This window comes from Ochotona curzoniae, unplaced genomic scaffold (genome assembly GCF_017591425.1).
Source record: "Ochotona curzoniae isolate NIBS_2020 unplaced genomic scaffold, NIBS_Ocur_1.0 contig_2754, whole genome shotgun sequence".
Classification (NCBI taxonomy): Eukaryota; Metazoa; Chordata; class Mammalia; order Lagomorpha; family Ochotonidae; genus Ochotona; species Ochotona curzoniae.
This window is the reverse complement of record NW_024465582.1, coordinates 15,987,596-16,014,612: the sequence shown is the minus strand read 5'-3', so window position 1 is coordinate 16,014,612 and position 27,017 is coordinate 15,987,596. Positions and strand designations below refer to the sequence as shown.

The following is a 27,017-nucleotide window of genomic DNA, read 5'->3' as shown; positions in this document are numbered from 1 at the left end:
TCTTCCACAGAACTTCATTTCAGCAATACCAACCTACTATTTCACGTGTTTATTGAGACATATCCAATAAATAGTATAAAGATTTTGTCGTAACAGCTGTTTGCCATTTGAAACATTTATGGTGTGTGTGTGTGTGTGTGTGTGTGTGTATGTGGGTGGGTGTGTAAGTGTTGGGTATCTGTAAAGGGCCTCCAATAGTATCCCTGTCTTAAGTTTTCAGGAAATGGGAACTGAGTGCGAGAGAGAGTGGAGAGCTTGCAAATCAAGCAGCCTCAAAACACAGGCAGTGTTCAACTCAGTATTTCTGGGTTTCCATTAAATGCAGCAGGCAACTTTCTCTAAGAAAGTCGCACCTTGGCTAAAGGAGTTTCTAGTTTTGCCTCAGCACTTCAGTAACAACTGCCATCACCCTTCGTTCTTTTTGTGTTTGTACAAAGCTATGTTCAAATTGATATCCTGTGTTAATTAAAGCATAGTAAATAATGAAAGTTCACTTGAGTGTTCCATACTTTTATAAAGAGTTTAAGCCATTTATGTGAATGTATTGTTTGTTTTACTGTTGACTCTTCAAAATCATCTTAAAAAATGATTAGTCAAGAACAATTCCAGTATTGATAATCTAATTGGAAGATACCAATATCAGATCCCATTCAGCCAGCCACCTACCCTGATCAGCCTGGCAGGCACTCTCACTCTCTCCAGCATTCAGGGGCCTTGTCCTCTGTTTCATTCACCCAAGCACGGGACCTTTGGGACCACATAAAAATCTATGCCATCCACTAATGAGCCAAGGAAAGAAAACTTGGAAGGACCATGACTGTTCTGTGATGAAATCAAGGTGAGGTGCAGACACTTGGACAGTATCAACCTGTTTCAAAGGTAGCCTCTGGGGAATATTTCCCTCTTTCATGTCCACTAGTAATGTGAAATGTTGGCAGAAATAATGAATTCAGTTACTATAGAAAAAAACAAATGATTCAGGATTCTCTCAGTTGTAGAATCTCATTCTAACTTTCTTCTTACTCGAACTTCTCAAAAATGAGCTGATTGGTCTTTAGTTCCTGAAGAGCTATTCACTATTTTCCATACACCGCAGACTAGATTTTGTACTTGCTATTCTGTGAAAATTGCACTGTCAGAGGTCATCAGCTATGTCCTACCTGTCAAGTTCAATCATCATGTATTATACTACTGGATAATTTCCTTGTGTGACCTCGCCCATTCACAAATTCAACACTTGCCTACATGACAGTGGCTTGCCATTCCTTCTGTAGCTCCATAAGAGATGGGACATTTCTGTCTGCATTCCCCATGGACATTTGAAAGTTAACTTGTGAAAAACAATCTCATTATTCATCACCCTTTCAATAGCAAAAATTCTGTTCTTGCCATGCCTGGAGTATTTGGGTATAGTTGTGCAATAGATTTATTAAAAGTGCTGTGGGAGATTCAGATGCACAGCTAAGGGCAAGAACCATTGGTTAGGAACTCAGGAGGAGGACAACAAAGCTCATGTGACTTCTCTCTGAACTTCTAGTGCTCCAGCAAGTTTTAACCTTTTTCGGAGCCTCTTGCTGTGGATAGAGGCCAGAATTCTGCCCGAGGCTTTGGTACTGTATGTGCTGCCTCTGGTTGCCTAGACAAGGTGAGGATCCACACGCTGGCCTGAGGTCTGGAAAAAAGACACTAGCAACACCTATTAGGTAAAGAGAATTCTAGCATTACTAGTGCCGCTAGGTGCCGGGTATTCACCTGCAGGTACTGCTCAAAAGTGACGGTGCCCGTCTGCTTCTCATCCATAGCCTTGAATCTGTGCAGGGTCTCCAGGAGTTCTTCTTCCAGAGGGATGGGCCAAGGCAATGCAGTTACTAACAGGAATTTCCGCCAGTCCACAAACTCTGAGTTTACTATTAATAAATATGTTAACTCCTGCAACTGGAAGAAAACAGGAAGTATCACTGGAATAGTTGCAAAGTTCTATCTTGAAACTGAACCTGCTCAGGCTTCCATGATTCTACAAAGGAAAGTACAGCCTGTTCTGAAATTTGTCCTTTTATTCTGTTGCTAACGAATCCATACAGGAGAGTTTCACAAAGTGTTTCATTGTTTTCCTTCTTGTCACCTGTGTTTTGCTTGCTGTAACATAACCAACTCATACACGTGATTTGGTAGCCTAAAGATTCATGTTTTATTTATTGGGCAGAGTGACAGAAAGAGAGAGAGAGAGAGAGAGAGAGAGGAGGGACACGGAGAAAAATTGATCTAACTACTAGTTCACTCCCTCAAATGTTCATAAACTCCACAGCTAAGCCAGGACAAAACCAGGAACTCCATGAGCTTTGCCCACTTGGATGTCAGGTGCACAACCACTTATGTCATCTTATGCCGTTTTCCCAGGTTGTTATCAGGAGGCAGGATAGGAATTGAAATAGCCAGGGAAGGAACCAGGTGCCCATACTGGATGACAGCATCACATATGGTAGTTTTAGTGGCTAAGCCACAAAGCCAGCTGCAATATAAAATACTTTAAAAAAGATTATAATTATACCTGTTCAAGGACTCTATGGCCCATAAGGGAAATGCTTTTTGCCTATTTAGTTTCCTGATACATTACTTAAAAAAAAAAGATTATGATAAAACACAAACACTACTATAATAAGGCCTGGTGTGAAGGCTCAGTTGGCTAACCCATCCTTTGCAAGCTCTGGGATTCCATATGGCATCAGTCTGAGTCCAGCCTTTTCCATATCTGATTCAGCTCCCTGCTTCTGGCCTGGGAAAGCAGTGGAGGATGGCCTACGGCTTTTAATTCCTGCACCCACATGAAAGACCTGGAAGAAGTTCCTGGCTCCTGGCTTCAGCTCAATTTACTTTGGCTGTTGCAGCCATGTGAGGAGTGAACCAGCAGATGGGAGAGCTGTCTGTCTCTCCTCTCTGTAAATCTGCCTTTTCAATAAAAATAAATAAATCTTAAAATAGATGACTAGAATCAGGTACTATTGCTTGTCAGAATCATTTTATTTGTTAATAAAACTCATGTAGTAAGCCTCACAGTTTCCAGAATGTTTCTTGACTATAAGATTACTACTTATTCTCCAAATATGGACTGTGGACTTCCTATGTCTTAATTCTATATTCATTCATATATGCATTAATTAAGATTTCAGTGACTGTTTCATAACTCAGACTTTGTACACATAACGAATTAAGAAGAATGTGCAAATCTTTGAATATCAAACAAGATGGAAGCTTACTTCAGGCTGGGTGAGGTTCATCCAGCTGCTAGGGAAGTTGTTTGTTCCAAGGTTAAAGGTCATCAAATCAAGCAGAATGTCAGTAAATGCTTTACTTCCTATAATCCCTGCAACGTAATAAAAAATACACTATTAATTATCTAATGTGACTACTTTTTCCTCTTTGGCTAAAATGGAAGAAATGACAGGCACTTTTTCATATTATTTAAAGTAATAGCATTTAATGAAATAGAAGGAATATTGAAAATAGGAGAATGACCTTCAGTTTTGTTATGTTCTATTATTATTTCCCAATCGAGAACCAACGTGTCTTTAATTGCTGAGTAAAAATTCATTCCACATTCGGAAAATTCCTGAGGCCAATTTTTAATTTGAAAAATTTTTAAATCTTTTACTATGAATACATTTATTTTAAGATATTACTCTAAGGTTTCCTTTATTCAGTAGGGCACAAGACCAAACTATTTTAGAAGCATGTATGTGAGATGAAGGATGCTTCAAATCTATGTAGCCCAGCACTGTGATCAAAGTAACACATTTACCATTGTTTGCCCTTTAGAACAGAATCTATTTGCTTTTAAAAATGCAGTGCTGCTTGAATTGTTACACTGTAGGCTCAAAGTTTTAATTTAATAATCTCAATGGGCCCAGATTTCCACGTATTTCATAGAAGAGAGATGGAACAAGTTAATCAACCACCTCAGCTATAGGTTGGCAACAAAAATACCAGAGACGCTATGATGGACAATGTCAATGAATGGTTTTTTCAATGACCTCATCATGCTTGGAGTGGCGAGATTGGCAGCGATTCATAACTGGTGAACTATCGAAACCACTTGAGCAAGTATCTCAGAGCATGCCCCACATGCGGAACTTGGGGAGGGTGGGAAACTGGGTGGGGCTTCTCCCTCAATATCCCCCTTTACCTCAGATACATGAAGGAAACAATATGGAAACAATAATCTTACCCACTTTCCTGTAGCCCTTGAACCTTTTTACCCAAATTAACTATGTAAAGATTGTCAAAATAAAAAAATAATAAAAAAAGTGTTGCTCTTACAGACTAATAAAGGAGATGTCTACCTTGTTATTTCTAATTGCACACACATGCATTAAAAAAAAAAAAAGAAGTAAGGAAACAGAAATAGATGAGAGGAGTTTAAAAAATACAAATCTAGCAACCCACACAGCAGCAGTACCTTCCAAGTCCAGAGAATCTCCTAGTGGGTCCCCATTTATTTTTCAGGTCCAGATTACAGAGCTACTCTTCTTTGTTTAGGAGAAAAAGAGCGAAACACAGAGGAAGTGGGCCAAAGTTTTTCTTTCTATAGTCAAGATTTTAATATTTCTGAAACATCCTTAACATTCCCTCCGTATTCCAGGGAAATGTAATAATCCTCTTAAAATGTCACTGGTTCAAGTCAAATATACAGTTTTGACCGTTGGGAAGGCAATTTCCCGGGAAAAAGAGCAGAAGCTTCCTTTCTGTTATGTAATTGGCCATCCATCAGGTCGTTCACAAATGCATTGGCATACCTCTTGATTAAACTCAAGTAGTCAAGTTTACAGCGAAAAGAACCTTTTTCTTAGGTAACAGAATTTTTGGATAACTGAACTTCATGTGATTCAATATTGATTTTTAGATAAGTTAAAAGACAGATCAGTCATTTTTCCTCAAGATGAAACTACAAATAAAATCTGTGGAAACCATGAAGATACTTAAAATATTTAAAAATTCTGAGATATGTACAATATATGTTCAGTGTTCTAATCTCTACATACAAAAAAATTGTAAGATGATAGTTTAAGTTTCTATTGGTTGTTAACTTGGGGATTTTAATGTGAGGTGTGAAGGCCATTTTAATGTTTCATTGTTTAGTTTATGTTTCTTAAGCATGGGGTGATATATTCACTGCTAATACACTAACATAAATAGATGCACTTAAATATTTTGTTCATGAATTTAAAATGCTCTCAGTTTGGCCCTGATACTGATTTATCCGGTGCGACTGTCATTTGGAATTATATAGAAGAAATAGTTAATGGTATGCTAGACAATATGGTTCTGCTTAGTAAGAACTATCAGAAAGATGACATCACAATCACGTTTTGTTTATCAACATACATTTCCATTCAAAGAACACCAAAGAATGTGTGGGTACTAAAGTGGCACAACAAAGTCACAAGAAAACCCATCCGCATATTTTTGCTTTGTATGTTTGGCAGATGTCAAATGCCTTTATGAGTCTGATGCGAAGACTGGTGACTTCTTTACAGTTCATTTTCAGGGTTTTGGAACTCATCCGTCTTTTTGCTGTGATCAGTAAGGAAGCCAATGTCTGTAATGGTGCTAATCACTTCCATAATGGCTTTCTGAGTCGGATGAGGAATCTGACGTGTGACCGGCTGAAGATGGTGTTCTTGTATTCCACAAACGGATAGCTTTCCTGGGGTCGAAATGATTGATGTCTGGAGAATTCAGCTGAATGATGAGGATATCGGTCAGGCTCTCAGCCTTGATGTTGGCCCACGTGTGGGATGTGAAATGTCTCATCTGACTAAAGCCACGTTCCGCTTCAGCTGAACTTGCAGGGAGGGTCAGCACCAGGTCGACGAGCTTCAGGATGTTTGGATACTTGTGTGCGTAAATGGAATTCACAAAATCCCAGGTCAGCTTTTGAATGTTCTGAAATCTACGTGAAAGGACAGAAAAAAAAAAAAATCTAAAGGTTTGAGAGGCCCAAGTTTTAGCCAAATATTTGTAAATACAACTTGTCGACTTGGCTTGCTTTCTTCCTTACCTGGCATAAATCTCTAATTTCAGCATGCTCCATTCCGTATCTACTTCATCTGTTTTCACACTGGCAGCTTCTAACACTGGCTCATAGTGTGAAGTCAGGATGGATACCTCTTTCTCCCCGAATTCTGCCATTGAGATACCAGAAACAGAATCACATATGTGAAAGATGCTCAGGCGATCGAAGAATCACTGGTTCCGAGTTAGCAACGTAGAGTTTACCTTGATGTAGCTTTGTGGGCCACAATTTAAAGCTTACGATCACCGTTGCCTTCACCACATCTTGGCTAGCATCTATGAAGCAGCTCTGCAGCCTCTTGATAAGATGTGTCAAAACTACGTTTCTCACAGCTGAGATGTTTTCTGCTCCTCTGAGGCAGTCGGTGTGAAAGTGTGTGACTGAATCCATCCTGTGCTCTTTGGGGCCTGGTCTAGGGAGAAAATGAGATAAACCTGGCCTAAGGAAGAAACTGAGAAAGCGCCTAGCAAATGCTTTCCCAAGTCAAACTGTTTGCTTTGACAGGCTCTTCTATCATCCCAGCCCCCTCACCTTTTTTGATACATTTGGAGCATTTCCAGTGTGGACTCTAAGGTGGCAAATATGTCAGCAATTGAGGAATTTCTGTTCTGGTTGACACGGGAGAGAATGCTAAGGACATTTATGACATCCACTAGGAAATGGGCAAACTTAATAATGTCGGCTTGGAGAAGGAGTTCTAGCAGATCTTTGGCTTTATTTTGACTAGTTTCACTTCCTTCTTCACTTTCCTGTAACATAGGAGCAAGAAAATAGCTCAAGGTATTTTCTATTATTCTGAAAAAGAAAAATAATGTGGAATTTCAAAATTACTTACTGCATGCAACTGCTGGATAATTGCAGGATATCCCCTGAGAAAGTTGTGGAGGGCTGTCTGCAATCCATGAAGCCACCTCCTACCCCCTATGTGAGAAGGCATTACGGGCCGAAGGTGAAGTTCTCTGAAGGCTGCTTCTAGAGACCGCTTACGGAGAGGAGAAGTGTGATAGAAGTGATAAATACTGCAAAGCAGCTCTGTGACGTCGTTGTACAGGGGAATGTTCTGGAACACTGCCTTGTAAGACAGTTCAAGGTGATGTGCAAAGCAATAAACAGTCTGCACACATGGCTGAATTTCTCTTAAAAGCAAGGTCACCCCCTTGTTCTCTCCTTCTATGCCAGCAGTACCACCACTTCCAAAACCAACCAGTTTCTTTGCCCAGTCGTGGCTTGATAGCCTAAGCTGAAGATTTACATCTAGAGTTTTCTCAATGGCAGTTTTAATGGCCAGGGGATCCTTCCTTTCTACTGTCTGTGCGCCAACAAGTTGGCAGTGCACTTTGCCTGCATGGGCAAACTGTACGTAGACGAGTTTGACTTCTTTTATGAAACTCTCTGTGACTCCATCGCTGATGACGGAGAAAAACGAACTTTTCTCCAGCTTCTCTCTTAGGTTTTTCCGTTCTACTTCAGCAATAAAATATGTAAACATTCTTGCTGATTTGTTAGTTCTGAACACCGGCCCGATATCGATACCCTTCATATCATCCAACTTGCACATCCAGATGAAATCCTTGAGGGGACGTCCGGTCTTGGCAATGGCATGACAGGATCTGAATAAGTTCTCTACTCTCCCAAGAGTTACTTTGCTCATGGTTCTCACCATTAGTTCTGTGGTGGCTCTGTTCACTGGAGAACCACTGGCTGCTTCCATCAATAAAGCCTTGGCATGGGCCTCACTGAGATGATGCGCATTGAGAAGTTCGGTCCTAAAGTTGTCTGTGCCATAAAAAAAGCTCATCTGACTTCCTCCTGACTTCACTCCATGCTTACGACACAGGGCACAGAACATAAGATTTAACAGCTCGTCGTAGACAAGCCAAGGGTATTTTTTTAACCAAATTTTCAAAAATTGATTGCATCTTATGGGGAAGTAGAGGTTAATCTTCTGTGGCTTTTTCTGCTTTTCGGTGACTTGACTCACAACATCTGGAGGATCCTTGCCTTTAAAATAACTGCATGTGGTCATTTTAAGTAATCACAAAACATACCCTCAGTTGTTCCCAACTCCTGGCCCCCCACATTTGCTAACTATTTCTGGAAAATCACATTATTACATGCTAATTCCTTATCTGTTCTTGTAAGTTCCTTAACTGGCTCAAATCATTTAGTCCTCATGGCTTTACTCCTCTGTTTTATTGTGACAACAGTCACTGGCACTCTATAAATTTTAATGAGTTCTTCCAGTGCTGATTAATTTTTACTGCCTTATAAGTGGTGGAGCTGGGAGTCACTTGCAGACAGATTGGATCCACAGTCCCCATGTGTATGCATTTGACTATTATGATTGTTATGTGGATAAAAGGTGATACAGTCTTCACGCTAGAATCCATTTCTTCTTTTACATCTACGGTCAGTTTTTTTTAACAGGTTCAAAGAATTCTGAATTCATGACTACATTTCTGCCATCTGAATCTGAGCTAGCAGGAGCTCACCCAGTGAGGGAGCCACAGGACACCTGCCAGCCACTAGCCTCTTCCCTATTATCCTGAGGTTTGGCCACCCGATGAGCTATTTCTATAGATAAAAATCATCCTTCTGTATCGCCCCTTTTCTAAGAAACATTTCTGTATTTCTTGATTTAGCTAAATGTCAAACTAAGCAATTTTCAGATCAAAGTATTTTTCTGAAAATATGGAGTATCAGATGTTATTAATTATCTCAGGGCCACTAAACTTGGAAAAATCCATAGAACTTTCTAGTTAACCTTTTTAGCAAACAATTCCAATGCCCGAGTCTTGTCACTGGATTCTGAGGATTTTGTAGAGCGCCTGACAGCACCTGCTGCTCTTCAGGCAGGTTCTCTACACCCTCACTCCAGCCTCCAAGCCAGGTGGCTCTTACAGCTTTAGGAAATCCTCTCCTATCTTAGCTTTGCAAGCCATTCAAGGCTCTTTGTGCCTTGCTTTCTGTCCCTTGTTCCAGGTAGTCTGGTATTTCCCAATGGTCTGTAGCTTCAATATCTCCACGTCTGTACATTTCACTTCTCCTTTGCCTGGAATATCCTTCCTCTGCTTATCTTCCTAGAAATCTCAGCTTCAAAAGCCTTGGAGCTAACCCCGATGTGATCTACACAGGCAGAGAAGGCTACTTTTTCCTTTGGACACATGTGGAAACGAGGCGGTTGAAAGGACTGAACTTCGCCACTCTGCTTAAAAGTCTTGAATTTTACCCTCTCTCCTCTCTGAGATCAGTTAATAAATCCAAAGTGTCTTCAGGAGGTGTGTAAAGGAGAGATTTTGTTAGTTACAGGCCTTAGGCAACTAAATGTTGCCTCTTTTGCAGTATGTGGATGTACTCAGTTTATTGGACTGATTTTTCAAGCCTGTCTCATGGCAAATACCAAAGTTGCTATGAACCAAATCTTACAAGCATTACATGGAGTACCAACGAACTTAAAAGGAAAAGGAGTTCTTATGATTTAAGTGGGTACAGAGAAACACTGCTAAAGTGTTCCAATTTCAATAGACTACAAATTGTTTCCGTTGGAGAAAGACTGTCTTCCCGATGTACTTGGCACTTGGTGTTTAGAGACAAGATGTACCTATTCGGAGCTCACTGCAGTATACAAAAATCAATGTTTTTGTTAGGGGTGCTTACAGTACCTGGGGGTCATATTACTTTGTGGTTTAATACTACCATCTAATGTACAGTTTTTCTGGAAGAATTTTCAGGTAATAAAGGTACCTATTAGAGTATTTGTAGCTTCAGGATGTCAAGCTAACTTTTAATAATTAGAATAGTTCGCATCAATATTGTATAATGTTATACATGAGGCTACTTCAAAAGTTCTTGGGAAAATGGGATGAAAATGAGCTTATTTTTGGTGGGAAAAGTTTAAATCCATGTCTTGTTTTTTCATAGTAGTAATTTCTCAAGAATTTTTTGAAGATCTATATGATGGATTTCAAAATATTTTTGCACAAAAAACCCCTCATCTTCCAATTCTATTTTCCAACAAACTCTGTAAAGGATCCTCATATTAATTTCCTTCACATGCGTAACAATATCATGAGGAAAATGGGGCAGAGGAGATTAGCAAACACCTTGCCCAAGATCAAGTGACAGTCACCTGACAAAAGGTAGATGAGACAAAAGAGCATTCCGATTGCAGCCATCCCAACACAGGCTTGGAGAGGGAGAGAGGTAAGTCAGCACACTAACATGGGGCTGACACATCATGAGCACTTCAAATTGCCTGCTCTTATAATTCAGTAATATTTGGCACATCTCTCCCTGCCTTGCAATATGCTTATGGGAATGGTGGAAAGAAAGCACCCTTGCTAACTCTTGCTCAAATTGTCCCTGTGACTCTAAACCATGGGACTCTGGGGGAACAAACACACAAGCTTGATGAATTGTCTCACTGCCTTTTGCAGGACCTTGTTTGATTAGCATATGTAAGTTTTTTTTTTCCCCAGCATGTTAGTGACAATCCTGAAAATGGTATTTTATGTTTAATCACTACTGTACCAGACAAGATTAACAAATGACATAAGTGACAGAATTGGACCAGAAAAGGGGGATGTTGAGTATAAACTTTACAGTACAGGAGGCATTTTGAACTTTCAAGTAGGTTAACAAGTACTCAGCAGAAAGCTTCAGTTCTTTCCACTTACATCAGGATAGATACTAGCTCTTCCAAAGGACTTATTTGGTCACTTGTTTTAATGAAAGATTATCCATTACCCTCAAAGCTTTTATTTGTGTAGCAATAATTAACAGTTGCAAAGTGTGATTTAAAAGCATAAATAATCTTTGTAAACTTGTTAAAAATCTTACTATGGGCCTGAGCATGACTGCTATATGCAATTGTGTATGCCGTTTTTTCCTCTGGGAAGAAATACATCTACATATTTTATTAAACTTGAAAGTTTGCCTGTTAGCCATTATAAGCTGCATGGGATGGTTGAAAACTATCATTTTTCCTGACTTAGGAATAACAGCAGCCTTCAAGTTCAAGCAGGAAGTTCTGTAATCACACATTTTGAGAGGCAGCACATCCAATCGATTGTCCCATACTTTCAAAGCTGTTATCACTTTAACTAACACTGTCTTTTGAAATTGTAGAGTTCTAGTTCTGCAACAGGTAATATCATAAAAGATTGTTTTCCGCTTCTTGGAAGGAACAGAATAACAGCTTTAATCTAAAAGATGAATGGGTGTGTTTCATTTCTGGTGGTAAACAACAGTTGCAGAACTGAGAAGAAAAAAGAGGATGATTCATGGGAACAGAAGAGATGTGGAAAAATGTGGTAATTCCTGGACTTCTGCAGGGAGGTTGATATCAACGTTTGGGGCTTGGGCTTTGGTTATGTCAGTAGTGAAACCAATCATGTGACTCTGAAGTGCAGAAAATGGAGTGATATTGCATTTCCCCTCCACATATAATAGTAACAAAAATAGGAACACTGAATATTACTTCTACTGATAAAATACTCAATACTGTGATGATTATTTTGTAGACACCTGAAAAGCAATGTATGTGAAAAGCAATGTATGCTATGTATGTATTTTTTCAAATAGTGCAGTTGAGGTAATAAAGAAAAGGATTTTTCTTTATTTTTTCAGAATTGTTTGCTCATGGAGCATAACTCACATGAATCATCACATTCCCTAGATCCCCGTAAATTGCACAGCAGTATACATCCTTTGGTGATAATAGTTGCCTTTCTCACACTGAGGTTAAGCTTTCAGCTCTACTGGGTGGAGTTGACTTCTAGGATGAGTAAAGCCTCCTGCCCCTAGTGCCTGCAGTTCATGGGGCTGGAAAGGGGAAAGCAGGGACCATCCCCCAACGCCCATTGCTCTATACTCATGCCAATACAAGAGTGCTCTCTGAAAAGGATCATGGGTAGCTGATCATTTTCAAAATCAAACTGTACCTCTTCAAACACTCTTTAATCTACTAATTTAGGTGATCCCAATAGTGTAAATAGTATTATACCTTTAGATCTTTTCAACAGGTATCTTTCTATTTTCTATGTCCAAAAGCAGCGCAGGTAAAGTGAAAAGCAAAGGCAACTTGGAAGAGGGAAATACGTCCTTCGAGAGCACTGTGAAGCTCACAGGATGGAAAAGAGGATAGACTCCACCTGCCTGAGAACTAGCAGGGTTTCATAGGCCAGTTCTAGGAAGTTAGGAACTTCCTGACCTGCGGATGACCACACTTCCTTCATGCCCAAGTGCTGCAGAACTGAGCCAGTGTTTCTCCATGGTCGCACTATGCAATTTTACCCCTGGAGGTGTAACACTCACTCAAGTGATTGGATGGGTTCACATACTTGAGCCCAGGGGTTCACTCAGACATGCACCTAGTTCACTTACTGCATTTGGCCAGGATGCCTGAAGACCTCAATTGAGGCTTTTGTGTGGATCTCTACAAATACCAGACTACTTTTAAAAAGTGGAGCTGTGTTAGTATGAAGCCTGTTGACTATTTTCTAGCAAAAGTGGTAATTCATAATGAATAGGGTGTATCAGAGGATAAAGTCAAGTTGTTGGTGAGAGGTAACAGTGCCATAAAAGGGGCAATTTTTTCAGGCAAGTAGCTCAGCTACTCTGTGACTCAGTGCCCAGACCTACAAAACATAATTTAAAATACTTGTGCGTCGAAAATAATATGCACACATAGATATGACCAAATAATCTTTAAAAATGCTTATTTTCGTCTCCCTGGAAGCAGAAGACAGATGAAAGGGAAAGTCATGTAGTGGTCAATCTTCCTTCTGCAGGTTTACTCCCCAAATGCCCTTCCATATGTGTGGCAGGGCCAGTCACTTGAGCAATCATTGGCTTCATCTCAGAATGCACTGGCAGCAACCCACTCCTTGGATTAGAACAAGAGTGGACAGAACTTGAACCAACATTTCTATAGAATGTGTGAGAAGTCCCAAGAGGCAGCTTAACTCTATGGGCCACAATGTCTTCAAGTTAATTAATTAATTGACTTAGCAAAAAATTGTTACTATCTTACCTTGTACTAATCATGGTCTATAAAGCATTACGAAGAAAAATACATAGACAAGGAAAATCCTCTATTCCCTGGCCTCCCTTCGCACACTAGAGGGGGTAACAAAAACAAACTCCTAGGGCTGCCGCCATGGCTCAGCAAACTAATCCTCTGTCTGCCAGTGCCACCAGCTCCTATGGGCACCAGTTTGTGTCCTGGATACCCCACTTCCAATTCAGCTCTGTGCTTATCGCCTGGGAAGGCAATGGAGGATAGCCCAGGTGTTTGTGCCTCTGTAATCATGTGGAAACCTGGAAGAAGCCCTAGGCTCCTGGCTTTGGATCTATTCAGTTCTGGCCATTATGGTCATTTGGGGAGTGAACCAATGAAATGAAGACCTCTCTGTATCTCCTTTCTTTGCAAAAGCTGCCTTTCAAATAGAAATAAACAAATCTTTAAAAAACAAACACAAACTCAAGATCCCAATTCAACACCTAAGTTGGAAATATGTATAAAAGCTTCGTATCAATTTCCAGGTTGGTTAATGCTTGGATTTAGCAACTTGCCAGCAAGGGACAGAATGCATAGAATTACCAACAAGCAGGACCAACACATGGCTCAGCTATTAGTCACTGTGGATTTACTGCTTGTTCATTTCAGACCCAAACTGTGTGAAGCATATATTTGATAAACTATGACAAAGCACTCCCATGGGGTTGATTTTTCTTGTAGGCAAACGATTGCCATCCTTCATCTTTTGGTAATTTTCATCTTTTCTGGGTACTGTTTTCATGATTTTTCCTACCTTTAGGTGCCATGTCTAAGAACTGTTCTCGAAGATTGTCAAGCTGTTCTATAGTCAGGGTACCATCTTCTTCCTTTTCTACAGGTGGAGGACGTTTCGGCAGGGGTGGATCTGGAAAGACTTTTACATCGCCATTAATGAAGAACTCTTCTTGGGTTAAGTAAAGTTCATTCTGAATTTTCGTGGCTGTTTCAATGTGATAGCGAGCCACCTCAGTTAATTTTTCCACACTGAAAAGGTAAAATGAATAGTTGTCTCCAATAAAGATTGTCAGATAAAGAGTGCTTGCTTATACACAATAATGAATGCATTACTTAGCTAACGTAGATAATTCAATCTGCGTATTGAAAAAGTCCAATGTCTTTAAATGTGTTTTATAAAAAGGCAGGATGGAAATGAATACATTTTAGAAACAAACAATACACACTTATTACATAGCCAATAGTTACCATTTAATACAAAGCTGAACAAAAAGGAGCCATTGGGCCTGGCGTGGTAGTCTAGTGGCTTAAGTCTATGCCTTGCATGTGCTAGGATCCCATATATGTGCTGGTTTTTATCCCGGCTGCTCCACTTCCCTTCTAGCTTCCTGTGTGTGGCCTGGGAAAGCAGTTGAGGATGGCCCAAGGTCTTGGGACCCTGCATATGCATGGGAGACCTGGAAGAAGGTCCTGGCTCCTGGCTTCAGATTGGCTCAGTTCTAGCTGCTGTGGCCACTTGGGGAGTAAACCAGTGGGTGGAAGATCTTTCTCTGTCTGTCTTCTCTGTAAACTCAACTTTCCAATAAAAGAAAAAAAATCTGAAAAAATGATCCATTGCAATAAGGTTGTTACTATTGTTGGAACATATTTTTTCCTATGTAAACAAAATTATGTCAAGGGTTATATTAATTTTAAGTATGAAACATATAATATTTATTTAGGGATCTTGAATGAGATTGTTAAAATGGAGCTAAAAAGTAAGCTTATTTTGGCACAAAAATTTTTGGACTTACATATTGTTTTCATAATTCTCACTTTCTATGAATATTCAGAAGATATCTTACATGGCAGAATGCCATGCTAAACATCACTGTTAGAAAAATATATTTATTTAGAGTCAGGGTAAATTATAAACTTGATAATATGTTTTTAGATAAAAGCATTTTTTATAATTTTATGATAAGGAGTTTGATGTTCTCCCAGACATGGTTGTCACAATAGCTTGTGATGTAACATATTCAATTGAAATTGCTTTCCCATCTAAAAATTCCCAACTAGATCACATGACTTATGAGAGAACTGAACAATTATGCCAGAAATGGTCTCTAGCTATGAGTCCTAAGGTGCGTCATTTAAGCTGTTTGAATTTTTACCTTTGCAATGGAGCCAATAACCCCTCTCCTTACTTTGCGATAATTAATGCGGCACCAAGTAGGCATGAATTTGAACTGTACTGGGGGGTGCAGCTAATGTCTTGATTAAAACTATGTCAAAGGCCAGATAATTTTTTGGTGTAAGTATAACATTGCATGGAAGAATGCATTTTTATTTTATATCTCACAATGAAATATTGAACATCATAGAAAATGCATATCTAATTTTAGACAATGTAGGAACACCAACATTTTCTTGCACTGAAAACTTAGGAAATAGCTGTTGTCTTTGAAAAGATGTTTTTGAACTGAACTCCAGAATGCGTTCTTTTCAAGTACCTACATGGTTTGCTTTAGAGTGTGTACCAGGAGTGGCGGTGAGGGGTGGGTGGGGAAGAGAAAAAGAACAGTGGACAGCTCCTCTACCTTTATTGGCTCGAAGACTCCTAATGGGGACTGAGATCCAACCACAACTAGAGATATCAAAATAGGTGTGTGCCACCTAGTGGAAGCTTAACAAGTGTAACCTCAAGAATGGGGATAAGGGAATGCTAGGAAAACGAAAAGCAGGATTTGAACTTCAAAGGCATCTGAGAGCAGAGGTCTGGTCTACTTTCCACTCCTCAAATCATATGTCTAGGTTTTAACATTTGTGATCACAATATATAGACATTTGTATACACAGACACAGAATTTAGGGGGTAGAGTGCTGCGAAATATAAGTGAATCTGATACAAATATTTTGTATTCACACTTGTTACATGGATGAAAACCATGAATTATAAAAATAGGAAGTTTTCATTCGTGGAGCTGCTGTTGGGGTTCCACAGGCTGATCCTCTGACCTGTGGTGCCAGCATTGCATACAGGCAATGGTTTGTATACCTGTTGCTCCACTTCTGATATAGTTTCCTGCTTATGACCTGGGAGAACAGCAGAGGATCATTCAAGTTCATGCGCCCCTGCACCCACATGGGAGACCTGGATGAGGCACCTGGCTCCTTGGCTTCAGATAGGCTTGGTTCTGGCATTTTGGCCACTTGGGGAAGTGAACCAGAGGATGGAAAATTTTCTCTCTCCTCTCTGTAAATCTATCTTTAAAATAAGAATAAATACATCTAACAAAGAGAGAGAGAGAGTTTTCATTTGTAAGTGGCAGGCAGAGGAGAGAGCTGAGCATGGCTTCTCTGTGTGTCTGCCGGGAACTGATTTGGCTCTCCGTTAGTACGGTTATTTTAAATATTGCTGCAGGGAGTCCATCAGACTGGGATCTCTGTGTGTTTGTATATTTTTCACTCTGGAGCAATAGCACAAAACAGCTAGGCTGAAGACTTTACAGTAGTACTTTCATTATGAGATAAGGACCGGATTAAATAAACCATAACCGCTTTTTTTTTTTTCAGATGGCACTTGCTTCTTAAAAAAAAAAAAAAACCTTGCCATTTGAATCCTATTTATGTAGCAAGTTCTAAATTTTCTGTAAATGTTTGTGGGAAGCTGTAGTGCATCACAGAATCTAGATCAAGTAGAAAACTCTGAAAGGGCTGGGTAGGAACATTTCCTTTTATGGATAAAGCTGAGGCCCCAAGCAATCAGGCATGCTGTTAGCTTGTGGATATGGTGGACCTTGATCTCCTGGGCAGTCAGGTCTCCCGAGCCTCAGTTGCTGTACTCCATTGGGCTGTCTCTTTATACCTTGTAGAGGAGGACAACGAGGATGAGATTCACGCCCCCTTGGTAGAAGTGATAATCTGAAAAGTGTCTGGAACCCAACAGCAAAGGCTGAGGGAATGGGGATCACCAATAAAACGTTTCCGTGAATGGAGTCTGCATGACTAACAGCAAGTCTGGCATTAGATGTGTGACATCAGCTTCTGAAAATATATTACAATTGCTTGTGACTCTCATGGGCCATTTTGAAATCTGAGCTCATAGAAACATATGTAAATGGGAATGCAACAGAACCCTCTGAAACGCAACATGCTTGTCTCATCTAGGAAGAGTCAGTGGAAATGTGGTTAGGTGAAGGCTCCCTTCATGGGCTTACACACAAGCCTACCTAACGGGTCAACACTTGTGTTTGTAAATGGTATTTGTGAACAGCTTACAGGATTTCACAAAGTGTGTTTGCAGAAAAGTCAAGCTGAACTGTACCTGGACATTTCATTCAGGTATCTCTCCCCAAGCCATTTTTCCATGAGCTTATAGATATCGATCACCTTTGTTATTAAATTTTCAAGGACAGACAATGCTTTGGCCTTTATCAATTCAAGTCGAAACTGGGTAGCTAGCTCTATTAAAAAAAAAAAAGAAAAAGAAAAACAAAGATTTTGAAGTGTGCTTCATGCATGTGGCCTTTATGATGAAACCAATGTTAAAGTAATCATGTTTCAGTTTGTGACAGCTTTCAGGGCACAGTGCACCTGCAATAAACCAAAGGAGATAATGCAGTAGTCATGCAGTAAGAAGGAAAATGTTATGTATTATAAAGTTATTTGAGAAATGATCTAAACTCAAAACAAGAAGCATTGCCGCAATTAATCTGTGTAGTAATCCTCTTTAATAAGTGGAATGTGAATAGATGATTTGATTTCAGAAAGTGGAGAAGGATGGGAGAAGTCTCTGGTTTAGTTCTCTGCTTTAGAACCTTGGGGTGGTAACGTCACTGTATTTCTTGGGTTTGCTAAAACTAGCGCAAAACCTTTTGACCCTTGAACTTACTGTTATTCCTGACCCATTATAATGTCTTTTATCTTTAAATACCAGTATTGTTCTAATCTCTCTTTGCTTTTTCTGTTCTCATGGGCCTGGCTTGGGCACTGACATCCCCATGAGCTATTACAATAGCTTTAACCCTATTTTCTTACCTCACTCCAAATCTACCCTGCTCTCCCCACCCAGAGCCCCACTTCAGATGTGATTATCATCTCTTCTCTGCTTACAGTTTCTCACTGGCTTCCAGTGAGACATGTGATGTCCTCAGTAGGGTCTCTAGGATTCTCCTTGGTTTGGCCTCTTTATCTCCCAATTCAATCTCCCCCTCCTCCAGAATATGCCTCAGGTTCCTGAGCAATTAACTGCAGGACCTCAAATGTGTCCTATGACCCTCTGGTCCTCATAGGGTCAAATGACAACAAATACTTGAATGCTGCACTTTCCAATCAGTTTATTTTGTGTTCTCAGAGACACAGTCATAGGCAATTGATGGATCAGTATGGACTATTCAACTCCTGGTCCACTTTCTACTGAAAAGCAACATGTGAGTTATTTCTATTTGCTACCTTCAAACTGGAGGGCTGCAAGATGCTCTTCCTTTATTTTGAGCCTCAGTTCACTTTTCCTTTCGATTTCAGCAATTTCCTCTGCTGTGAATACCACAGGGGCAGCTTCAGCCACAGGTGGTGATTTCCCTGAAAGGACAATGACAGGGACAGAGTACAACATCAACATAAATATAGCTTAGGATGGCATTCAGATAGAATGAGTACAAAGTGAAATTTGTGGAAGTATAACCCTCAAGTGCTTTAGAAATAATGACCCTTGCTATTTCCAGAGTGAATGATAAAGTACTGACAGCCTTTCCTTGACAAGTCTCCATGTAGTGCCTGGACCAGATTTAAGTGAAAATGTCCCCATTTGCATAGCCTTCTAGGTCAGGAGGGGCATAGAAGTGTGCAGACGGTTATAGACTTCAAAGACGGTGAGTATTCAGAGATGAAGAACAGAAAATAACAAACCCCCAACTTACCATGGATGCCCTCAGTCATCTGAAGCAGTAACCCTCTCCCCATTTTCTTAAGGGACCACATGTGATAGCAGACTGTATGCCAAGAATAGTTCAAGGATAAGCTCAAGAAGACATGGCTTAAATGTATGTGATGGTCAGGAATTACACCCTATCTGACTTTTAGTTCATACTTACCTGCAAGTGCCTCAGTGACTACTCAAGGGAATTACCAAACAAGAATTTGTCAGCATTTATCAGAGAAAATACCATTGGGAGATGGCAGAGTTTACAGTAATATATTCAATTCAACACATTTTTGTTTAGAGTTTGACATTAAGGGGGTTAAAATCTCGTAAAGAAGACATAAAATTAAATAAAGAAAATTAGATAAGAAACATTTACTGCAATGAAGGATGTGTGCATGACTGATAAAGAAGAGATTAACGTTTCTGGATTTCTGCTTTTCTGTAATTAATGGATTGGACTCAACCATTTAATCCATTCATGTATCTGGAAGCATTTCCTTTACCTTCCATGCATTTATTTTATTTTTACCATCTAGGATGGACTCAGGTTGTGTATTCTTTCTCCAGGTGGTACTCTTTACCTTGTTTCAGGTGCCACTAACCCACCCCATCTCCATCTCCAGTGCTAGTCATGGTTGCCTACAACATAATTCACCTGGAAGCTTTTCCCTGTCCCCTCAAAGGGAGTCACATGATTTTATTTTCAGGGTAGCTGTACTTCCTCTGGGAAAAAACAATCACTTCAGAAGCAGACATCCTGGTCCAAGCCCCTAATCCCAGCTTCCTGCGGATGCAGACCTCAAGGAGCAGCACTGATGATTCAAACAGTTGAGTTCCTGCCACCCATGGAAACTGGAATTGAATTTCTAACTTTGAGATTTGTCTAGGATCTGGACAGTATTGGCATTTGAGGATAGGGGATTTCTCTCACCCCCCTCCCCCGTCTCTCAAATTAAATAAACAAGCCAGTAAGCACAGTGATTGATCAACCTTGTGTCTCTGCCTTGAGACTACAGTTCCATCAAAGCAGGAGACAGGGATCTGATTTTGGTTTAGATTTCGGATCTGGTCTTGTGTCCTTGATGCCCGCTGTAAAAAGCTTCCCAGGGTAGGTGCCTATAAATACATCCTGGGCAGCTGATGAGTGGAGGGACTTTCCTCCCATGGGTCCCACTCTTTGTTGCCTCAAGTTACCTCAAAAAGTACAAGTGGAAACCTTCAGAGGGAAGGGCAATGCTTGTGTCAGAGCCATACCAAAGGTTAACTGGAGGCCTCCCAAGCTGAATTTTCCTTTATCTACCTTGCATTGTGCTTCTGAAACACATGTATACATGGGAAGCTTCAAGGAGAGGACTGATTAAACAAAGTGTTCCTGAAACACACATATTTGAAGGTATTTCAGAAAGTTCACGGTCGTAGAATTGAAAATGTGAGTTTATTTTGGTGCAGAAAAATACTTTTAGCTCTAATATTTTTTCGTAACATACGACTGACATATGACAAGACTAGGCAAGAATTTCAAAATAATTTTGTAATAAAATATGTGAATACTTCTATTTTCTACAAATATTTTGAAGTACTTTCACGACTTCCAAATTTCTCTCATTACAGCAGCAAATGTCAGCACAGACTTTTCAGAGCACACAGAGCCAGAATGGAAGTTCTTTTAATATGTTTAAAATTGTCTTTGTAGCTTATTTTACCCTAGCTGTTTCTGGCTGTTTGGAAAAGCCAAGTTAGGCAGGACCAGTATGCAATATTGTTCATTAATGCTTCATCTCATATTTAAGCTACCTTTGGTGGCCTAACGGCCACTGCACCTGGTGAAATGCTTGCCTTCCCCCAGGCAGAGGCTGAAGCAGGTGCCAAAACCATGAATACCTTTTCCGTGTTTGTCCTCCTTTTTATTCCTGTGTGTCTCATTTTCCTTTTTGATTTTTTTGTTCGTATTCATCTGGGGAGACTTCTCCTTGGATTCTGCTGATTGATTTTCTTTGTCTTCTTCTATGAGCCTCTGGTGAATTTCAGCAGCCACCTGGTTGTACAATAGCAAAGTTTCAGTGGATGCACCGTGTGTGAAAGGTGGTAGCAACTGGAGTCAAATGAGCACTAGATTGAAGCCCTATCCCATTGCAGACCTCCCCAGATGTACACTCGATTTATGAAACACACACACTGCAATGTTTTTTTTGGCCCTGTCCCAAAATGCAGCTCCCCTGCAGCCACCTGTATGTTGGCAGCCCAGGTTTGCAAAGCATTGGCAGCCTGCCTGCAGTGCTTTCTCAGTGCCAGCTCCAGACTTTGGCTCTGCCATGGTTGTGCCAGAATCCCTTTCTTTTTATTCTCAGATTCTATGGATATCTTCTGTGAGTGTGCCAAGTTCTTGCTATTGCTGGACCTCCAATCATGCTTTTTCACTATGTCACTGCCTTCTTTTTTCCATAATTATCCCTGCAATGAATTTTCTTTGGACATTTTCTTCCAGTCACATCCCTTGCCATGAAATTTCAGTACTGCAGAGGGATATTTACTTATGCACCATGCGAGTATCTGTGCTTTTAGATATTAAAACGAGAAAACATTTTCACTCTCTCCCAACAAACCCTTCTTGGGAATGTGTGGCCTATATTAATCGAGGGGCTGACACTTGAATTCTGGGCTTTGGTTCTGTTTTAGCACTAGACATCATCCTCTAACTTTTGTGTGCTTAGGATGATGACCCATCCCACAGGCTACCCTCCCAGCTCTGCTGCTTTTCTCAGCTCTTTTAGCTTCTCTCCACTCTGGCAGACCCCTTCCTCTCACTTTCCCTAGGTGTCTTACTTAAAGAGCCAGTTGCATTGTCATCCTAGGATCTATCTTCCATCTCTAGAGCAATAATCATGCCCTCAATGGTCTTTCCTTGTCTCCTGGGGCGAGAACGAGTGGGGCTGGCACTGTACTTCAGGAACAGAGAAATTCTGGCTTATGAAAATATGGATGACCAAAGTTATTATGCTAAGAAAAATAAGCCAGATGTAGAATATCAAATACTGCAGGATCTGCTTATATTCTTAAATGCATTAAAAAAAATACTGAGCTCACAGAAATGGTAAGAAGAAAGGTGGTTACTGGTGGCTGGTGTGAGTGAGTTGGCTGGGAAAAAGAGACGTTTATCCAAGGATAGACAACTGACAGGAGGAGTAAGTCGTGGCGATCAATTGCACAGCATGGCCACTGTAAGTTAATTGTAATGTATTGCTTATTTCTAAACTGCCAAAAGTGTGGATTTTAAATGTTTTCACTATAATAATAAGTATTTGAAGTGATGGCTGTGTTAATTAAATTAGTTTGATCACTGTAAAGTGGATGCATTATCGAAACATGTGATGTGCACATACAATTCCATTATTTATAAACCAAAACAAAATGCATGAAGAAACTCCAGTTTCAGGGGCTGTGCTGCTGGACTCCTGTCTGTAGTTACCATACTGGTCGCTCTGAAAGGAGGCCGCCAATTCTGGGCAGTCAAAGATCTCAGAGGTGACTGCTGAGAGCAGAGACCTTTGGAAGGAACCACATGTCCTTAGGAAGGACAAGCACATGGGTGGACATTTTAAACTCTCAATAAATCAGTGCCACAGAAATGGGACTCCATGGAGTTTATTCTTTGATCTCAGTAATTACTGGGTCCAAACAGGGTATTATTTCTGTGAAGCATGGAAAGTGAGGAGGGGTGAGGAGAAAGAGGAAGATTGATGGAGGTGAACATATATATATTTGTATATGCACAATCTCTACCACTGAACAACGTGTGTTCTTATAGGTAAGACATAGGGATCAGTTCCTGCTTGCTCCAAGTTCCTGACATACTTCCTACTCCTGGCCTAGCAGGCAACTGTTCCTGACCACTGCAAAAAGGTAAGTCTTGCCTCATCCTCTGATGGGCTTTTTTTTTTTTTTAAATAAATGATACTTGCATATTTGGAAGGCAGAGTTATAGATAAGGAGACAGACGACTAACACACACACACACACACACACACACACACACACACACACACGAGTGAGAGAGAGACATCTTCCCTTTGTTGGTTCACTCCCCAGATGACTGCAATGGCCAAGACGAGTCCAGATGGAAACCAGGACCTGGAAATGCTTGGAAACAGTGGGTCTCACATGGGATACTGTAATCGCATCACTGCATAAACTGCTACCTAGCAGTTTAACCTGCCACAACATTAGCGTCAACAGAGTTAAGCCAGGCATGTTTGTAAACTCTGTAGCCTTAATTATGTTTGCCTTGCTCATGGGGGATGAACCCTAAGTGCTTGTTAATGGATGGTCTTTTCTTTTAAAATGATCACATTCTACAGAAGCGGTTCACAGCTTCTTTAATACACGCTGTACCTTAGAAGGACATAGAGAAGCTCCAGAGAGTGGGCCAATGTTTTAAGTGCACCTCCCCCCCGTTTTTTTAATCAGATGCCCTTTTGATATAAATGGATTTCAAACTATATGCCATATTTTCAAGTTCTTGGTAAAGCAAGAGCAGACTTGTTAACATTCCCCCGAAATTGCAAGCAATTCATTTTTGAATCTGTTCTTGCTAAACACAGTAAATTAGCAATTTCCTTCAAAATTGGATTTTCCTCCTTAGTAAACAACCTTGTAATGATGATGGTGGTGATGATCATAATTTTTTGGTTTTTGGTCCTCTTCCCTCAAAGACCGCTGAGTCTCTTTAAAAATTAACATGATTTACAATGCATTTAACAATCTAATTTTTTAAGGTTGGGAAGATATTGTAGAGTTAAGAGTTAAGCACGGCTTCTGTGAAATCATTACATACCTGCTAATTAGAAGAAAGTTTGGCCAAAAATTAACATTGTGTACTAAATTGATAGTACATGGGATGCTGTAATTGCATCATTGCAGGTAACAGTTTAACCTGCCACAACATTAGCGTCAACAGAGTTAAGCCAGGCATGTTTGTAAACTCTGTAGCCTTAATTACGTTTGCCTTGCTCATGGGGGATGAACCCTAAGTGCTTGTTAATGGATGGTCTTTTCGTTTAAAACGATCACACTCTACAGAAGCGGTTCCCAGCTTCTTTAATACACGCTGTACCTTAGAAGGACATAGAGAAGCTCCAGAGAGTGGGCCAATGATGTTGCAAGGGGCATATTAAATTGATGTGGCATGACAATGGCCCTAGGAAGACATACTAACCGTACTTTAAATAACCTCATGCCAATATATTTACAAATTTCTAACAGAAATGAATTTACTAAAATGCGGTTTCTTCCAAGAAGAAATAGAAAATAGAAAGTATGGTATATATTTCCAAGAGTTATGTGTGCCTATGGGCATCATGTAAACACACTGCAAGGTTCACACAATAATGTTTATGAAGGCATCAAATTAGAAACTAGAATGTTTATGAATAATGAATGGGTTAGATAAACTCTGATGGGAGTGGGAATTTGGCAGAGTGGTGAAATTACTACTTGGGGGAAACCATTATCCCATACCAGATTCCTTGGTCTCAAATATCAAGCATGCTTCCTCTTGAGCATGTGCTGGCTCAATACGTGGACATCTGCCATCTATATGGGAGACATGGATTTGCTTTTGCCTGACCTTGTCCTAGCTGTTGTATTTGAGGTATTAACTATAGGTTGGGAAATTTCTCTCTCTCTCTCTCTCTCTCTTGCTTGCTCTCTCTCGCTCACTCTCACTCTCTTGCTCACTCTCTCTCGCTCTCTCGTGCTCTCTATATTGTGTGCATATATGTGTGTGTGTTTGCTTTTCAAGTAAAACAAATTAAAAAACTTGTGATGTGTACAGCAGAATATAGTATAGCAACAAGAATGAACTATAGCTACAACAACATGGGAAGAATTTCACAAACAATTTTGAGGGAAAGAAGACACAGAAAAGTAAAACGCATCTGTCTATTTAAAACGCAAAACCATGTGAGGATGCACATAGTGTTTAGAGATGTGGACTTGGGTAAGAAAATTATTTAATTTTAAAAAATCAAAGAAATGATTCCTCAAGAGGCAAGTGGGCAGGCCCAATTAGTGGGCAGCAGGTGGGTGAGGAAGGGCAAAGGGCGCGAGGAAGACTTGCAGGTGAGAAGCTCGTTTCCCACACTGTGCAGTGGTGCCCTGGGCAGTCCATGAATCCATGCTGTGCTTCATAAATTTTCCTTATGTGTGTCAACATCCACGCTAAAATGCTTTTCAAAAGAAGCAAAATAGGAGAGGCTTTACAGCTGTTTCTAAGAGAGCCAGAAGAAAGGACAACAACAGCAACAACAACAACAACAACAAAAAGGAGGCAGAGGAATGAAGGGAGATCCTGGGGCTTCCTCACCACAAGTTCAGAAACAAAGCCGGGAGGCACGGGGGCCGAGAGGGGCTCTGGAAAATGCCCCATCCGAAATTTCCACTGTTTGTTGTGGGAGTTTCCTCTTCCATCTCTTTCACTAAACGTTTTGGAAAGTTGGCACAGTCTTCTGTGAGAATGGGATGTTTTCTGGGAAATTCAAAGAAAGCTTGGCACGGTTGAAAACAGAAACCTAACCGGTGGACCCAGCACCTGGTGGATAAGGCACAAGCGGCCTCCGAGTTCAAAATCCCTGTATGCTTCCTGTATGATGGGCAGGCTCGGCTTACATGAAAATGATCTATATCTTTTTTCATTTCCTTTTGAATTTGAAAGGATAGGAACTTTAAAGTCATATAGGCCTAGGTTCAGGTTTCATTTTGATATCTCTCTGCTGGGGGAACTTCAATAAATTTCCTAACCTTTGTGAACTTTACTTTTATATTGCAAAGAAGATAATAACCCTGGATGCCATGTGTGACTTAGGCAACGTGTCTGGCACAAAGGTTGCAGATCAGAGACCTACAGACAAGCTATGTTTTTTTTTTTTTTTTTGGCTGTGTAGAATATTTTATTTTTATTTTTTTGTTGGAATGGCAGATATACAGAGAGAAGAAAATACAGAGAAAGACGTTCTGTCCGCTGGTTTACTCCCTAAATGGCTGAAATAACCAGAGCTGAGTCAATCTGAAGCCAGGAGCCAGGAGTTTCTTCCACGTCTCCCATGTGGGTGCAGAGCCCCGAGGCTTTGGACTATCCTCTATTGCTTTCCCAGGTTACAAACAGGGAGCTGGATGAGGAGTGGAGCAGCTGGGACGTGAACCATTGTCCATATGGGATCCTAGCACATGCAAGATGAGGATTTAGCCACTAGGCTATTGCCCTAGGTGTGGCTCTGTAGAATATTTTTACGAATTTTATTTTACTTTGTGCATGTTAAAATCAGTAGTTTTGCATTAAATTGAAATCCCTGTGTTTCCCCCTAAGAGCACTGGAAAAATATGACCATTTCAGGCTTCATACATACATGACAAAGTTGGCAAACATGGGGCAACGCCCTGTTGACAAGAATGTGACTTACATCTGGCTGCAGTCCCACTCCTCCTCATTGCCGGATACCTCACCTGCCTTTCCCTGAGTGGCCCTTGTATGAGGAACCCTTACTCAGTTGAGGAAATACTAATCCAGATGTTGGTTCCCTCTTTCTTGATCTCAAATACTTTTTGCATGCATCATTTTACCACTATTTCTTGCAGAAAAAAGAACTGTCTTTCTGAAGGCATGAATTTTTACATTGCTTGGAAACACTGCATACAATTTCCACAAACCATATATTATCAATATTGCCATTCAACTAATGGGTACCAACAAAATCAACGTAGTGACAACACTACTTACCATGTTAGATATCGCCAAAGAAGCCTGCTGCCAGGTGTCCAGTACCAGCTTCTCATCTGCCTCAAAGTTGGTCTGCACGTTTTCAAGTGAATAATCAATCTTGCCCTTCAATATTGCTTTTAATTTTGGCCTGGACACGGCTGATTCCGGAGAAATGGATATTCGGGGAACTAGAGGAATTCTTTGGAAAACAAACAAAACAAACATAAAGACGGTATTCAGTAGAATTCTATTTTTATATGCATGTTCCTTTTTG

General features: G+C 40.3%; 2 protein-coding genes across 3 annotated transcripts in view; both read right to left on the bottom strand.

The window, feature by feature from the left end:
* SPEF2 (sperm flagellar 2) overlaps positions 1-27,017 on the bottom strand; it is a 133,564-nt gene that overhangs the window by 19,297 nt on the left and 87,250 nt on the right. The window contains exons 23-29 of the mRNA XM_040977328.1: positions 26,762-26,942; positions 20,872-21,025; positions 18,519-18,647; positions 17,392-17,530; positions 13,885-14,114; positions 3,255-3,361; positions 1,753-1,935 (exon numbers count right to left, since the gene is read on the bottom strand). Of these exons, the coding sequence (XP_040833262.1) occupies positions 1,753-1,935; positions 3,255-3,361; positions 13,885-14,114; positions 17,392-17,530; positions 18,519-18,647; positions 20,872-21,025; positions 26,762-26,942 (1,123 nt within the window). The remainder of the gene's footprint in view (positions 1-1,752; positions 1,936-3,254; positions 3,362-13,884; positions 14,115-17,391; positions 17,531-18,518; positions 18,648-20,871; positions 21,026-26,761; positions 26,943-27,017) is intronic.
* Positions 4,366-6,666, bottom strand: LOC121154477. 2 transcript variants are annotated; one of them, XM_040977459.1, is made up of 4 exons: positions 6,602-6,666; positions 6,274-6,477; positions 6,056-6,179; positions 4,366-5,947 (listed from the first exon to the last, which is right to left on the bottom strand). In XM_040977459.1, the coding sequence occupies exons 2-4, from the start codon at positions 6,458-6,460 to the stop codon at positions 5,605-5,607; spliced, it is 654 nt and encodes a 217-aa protein (XP_040833393.1). In that variant the 5' UTR covers positions 6,461-6,477; positions 6,602-6,666; the 3' UTR covers positions 4,366-5,604. The 2 variants fall into 2 exon arrangements, with proteins under 2 accessions (XP_040833393.1, XP_040833394.1); XM_040977460.1 differs by lacking the exon at positions 6,602-6,666 and having other exon boundaries at positions 6,274-6,500.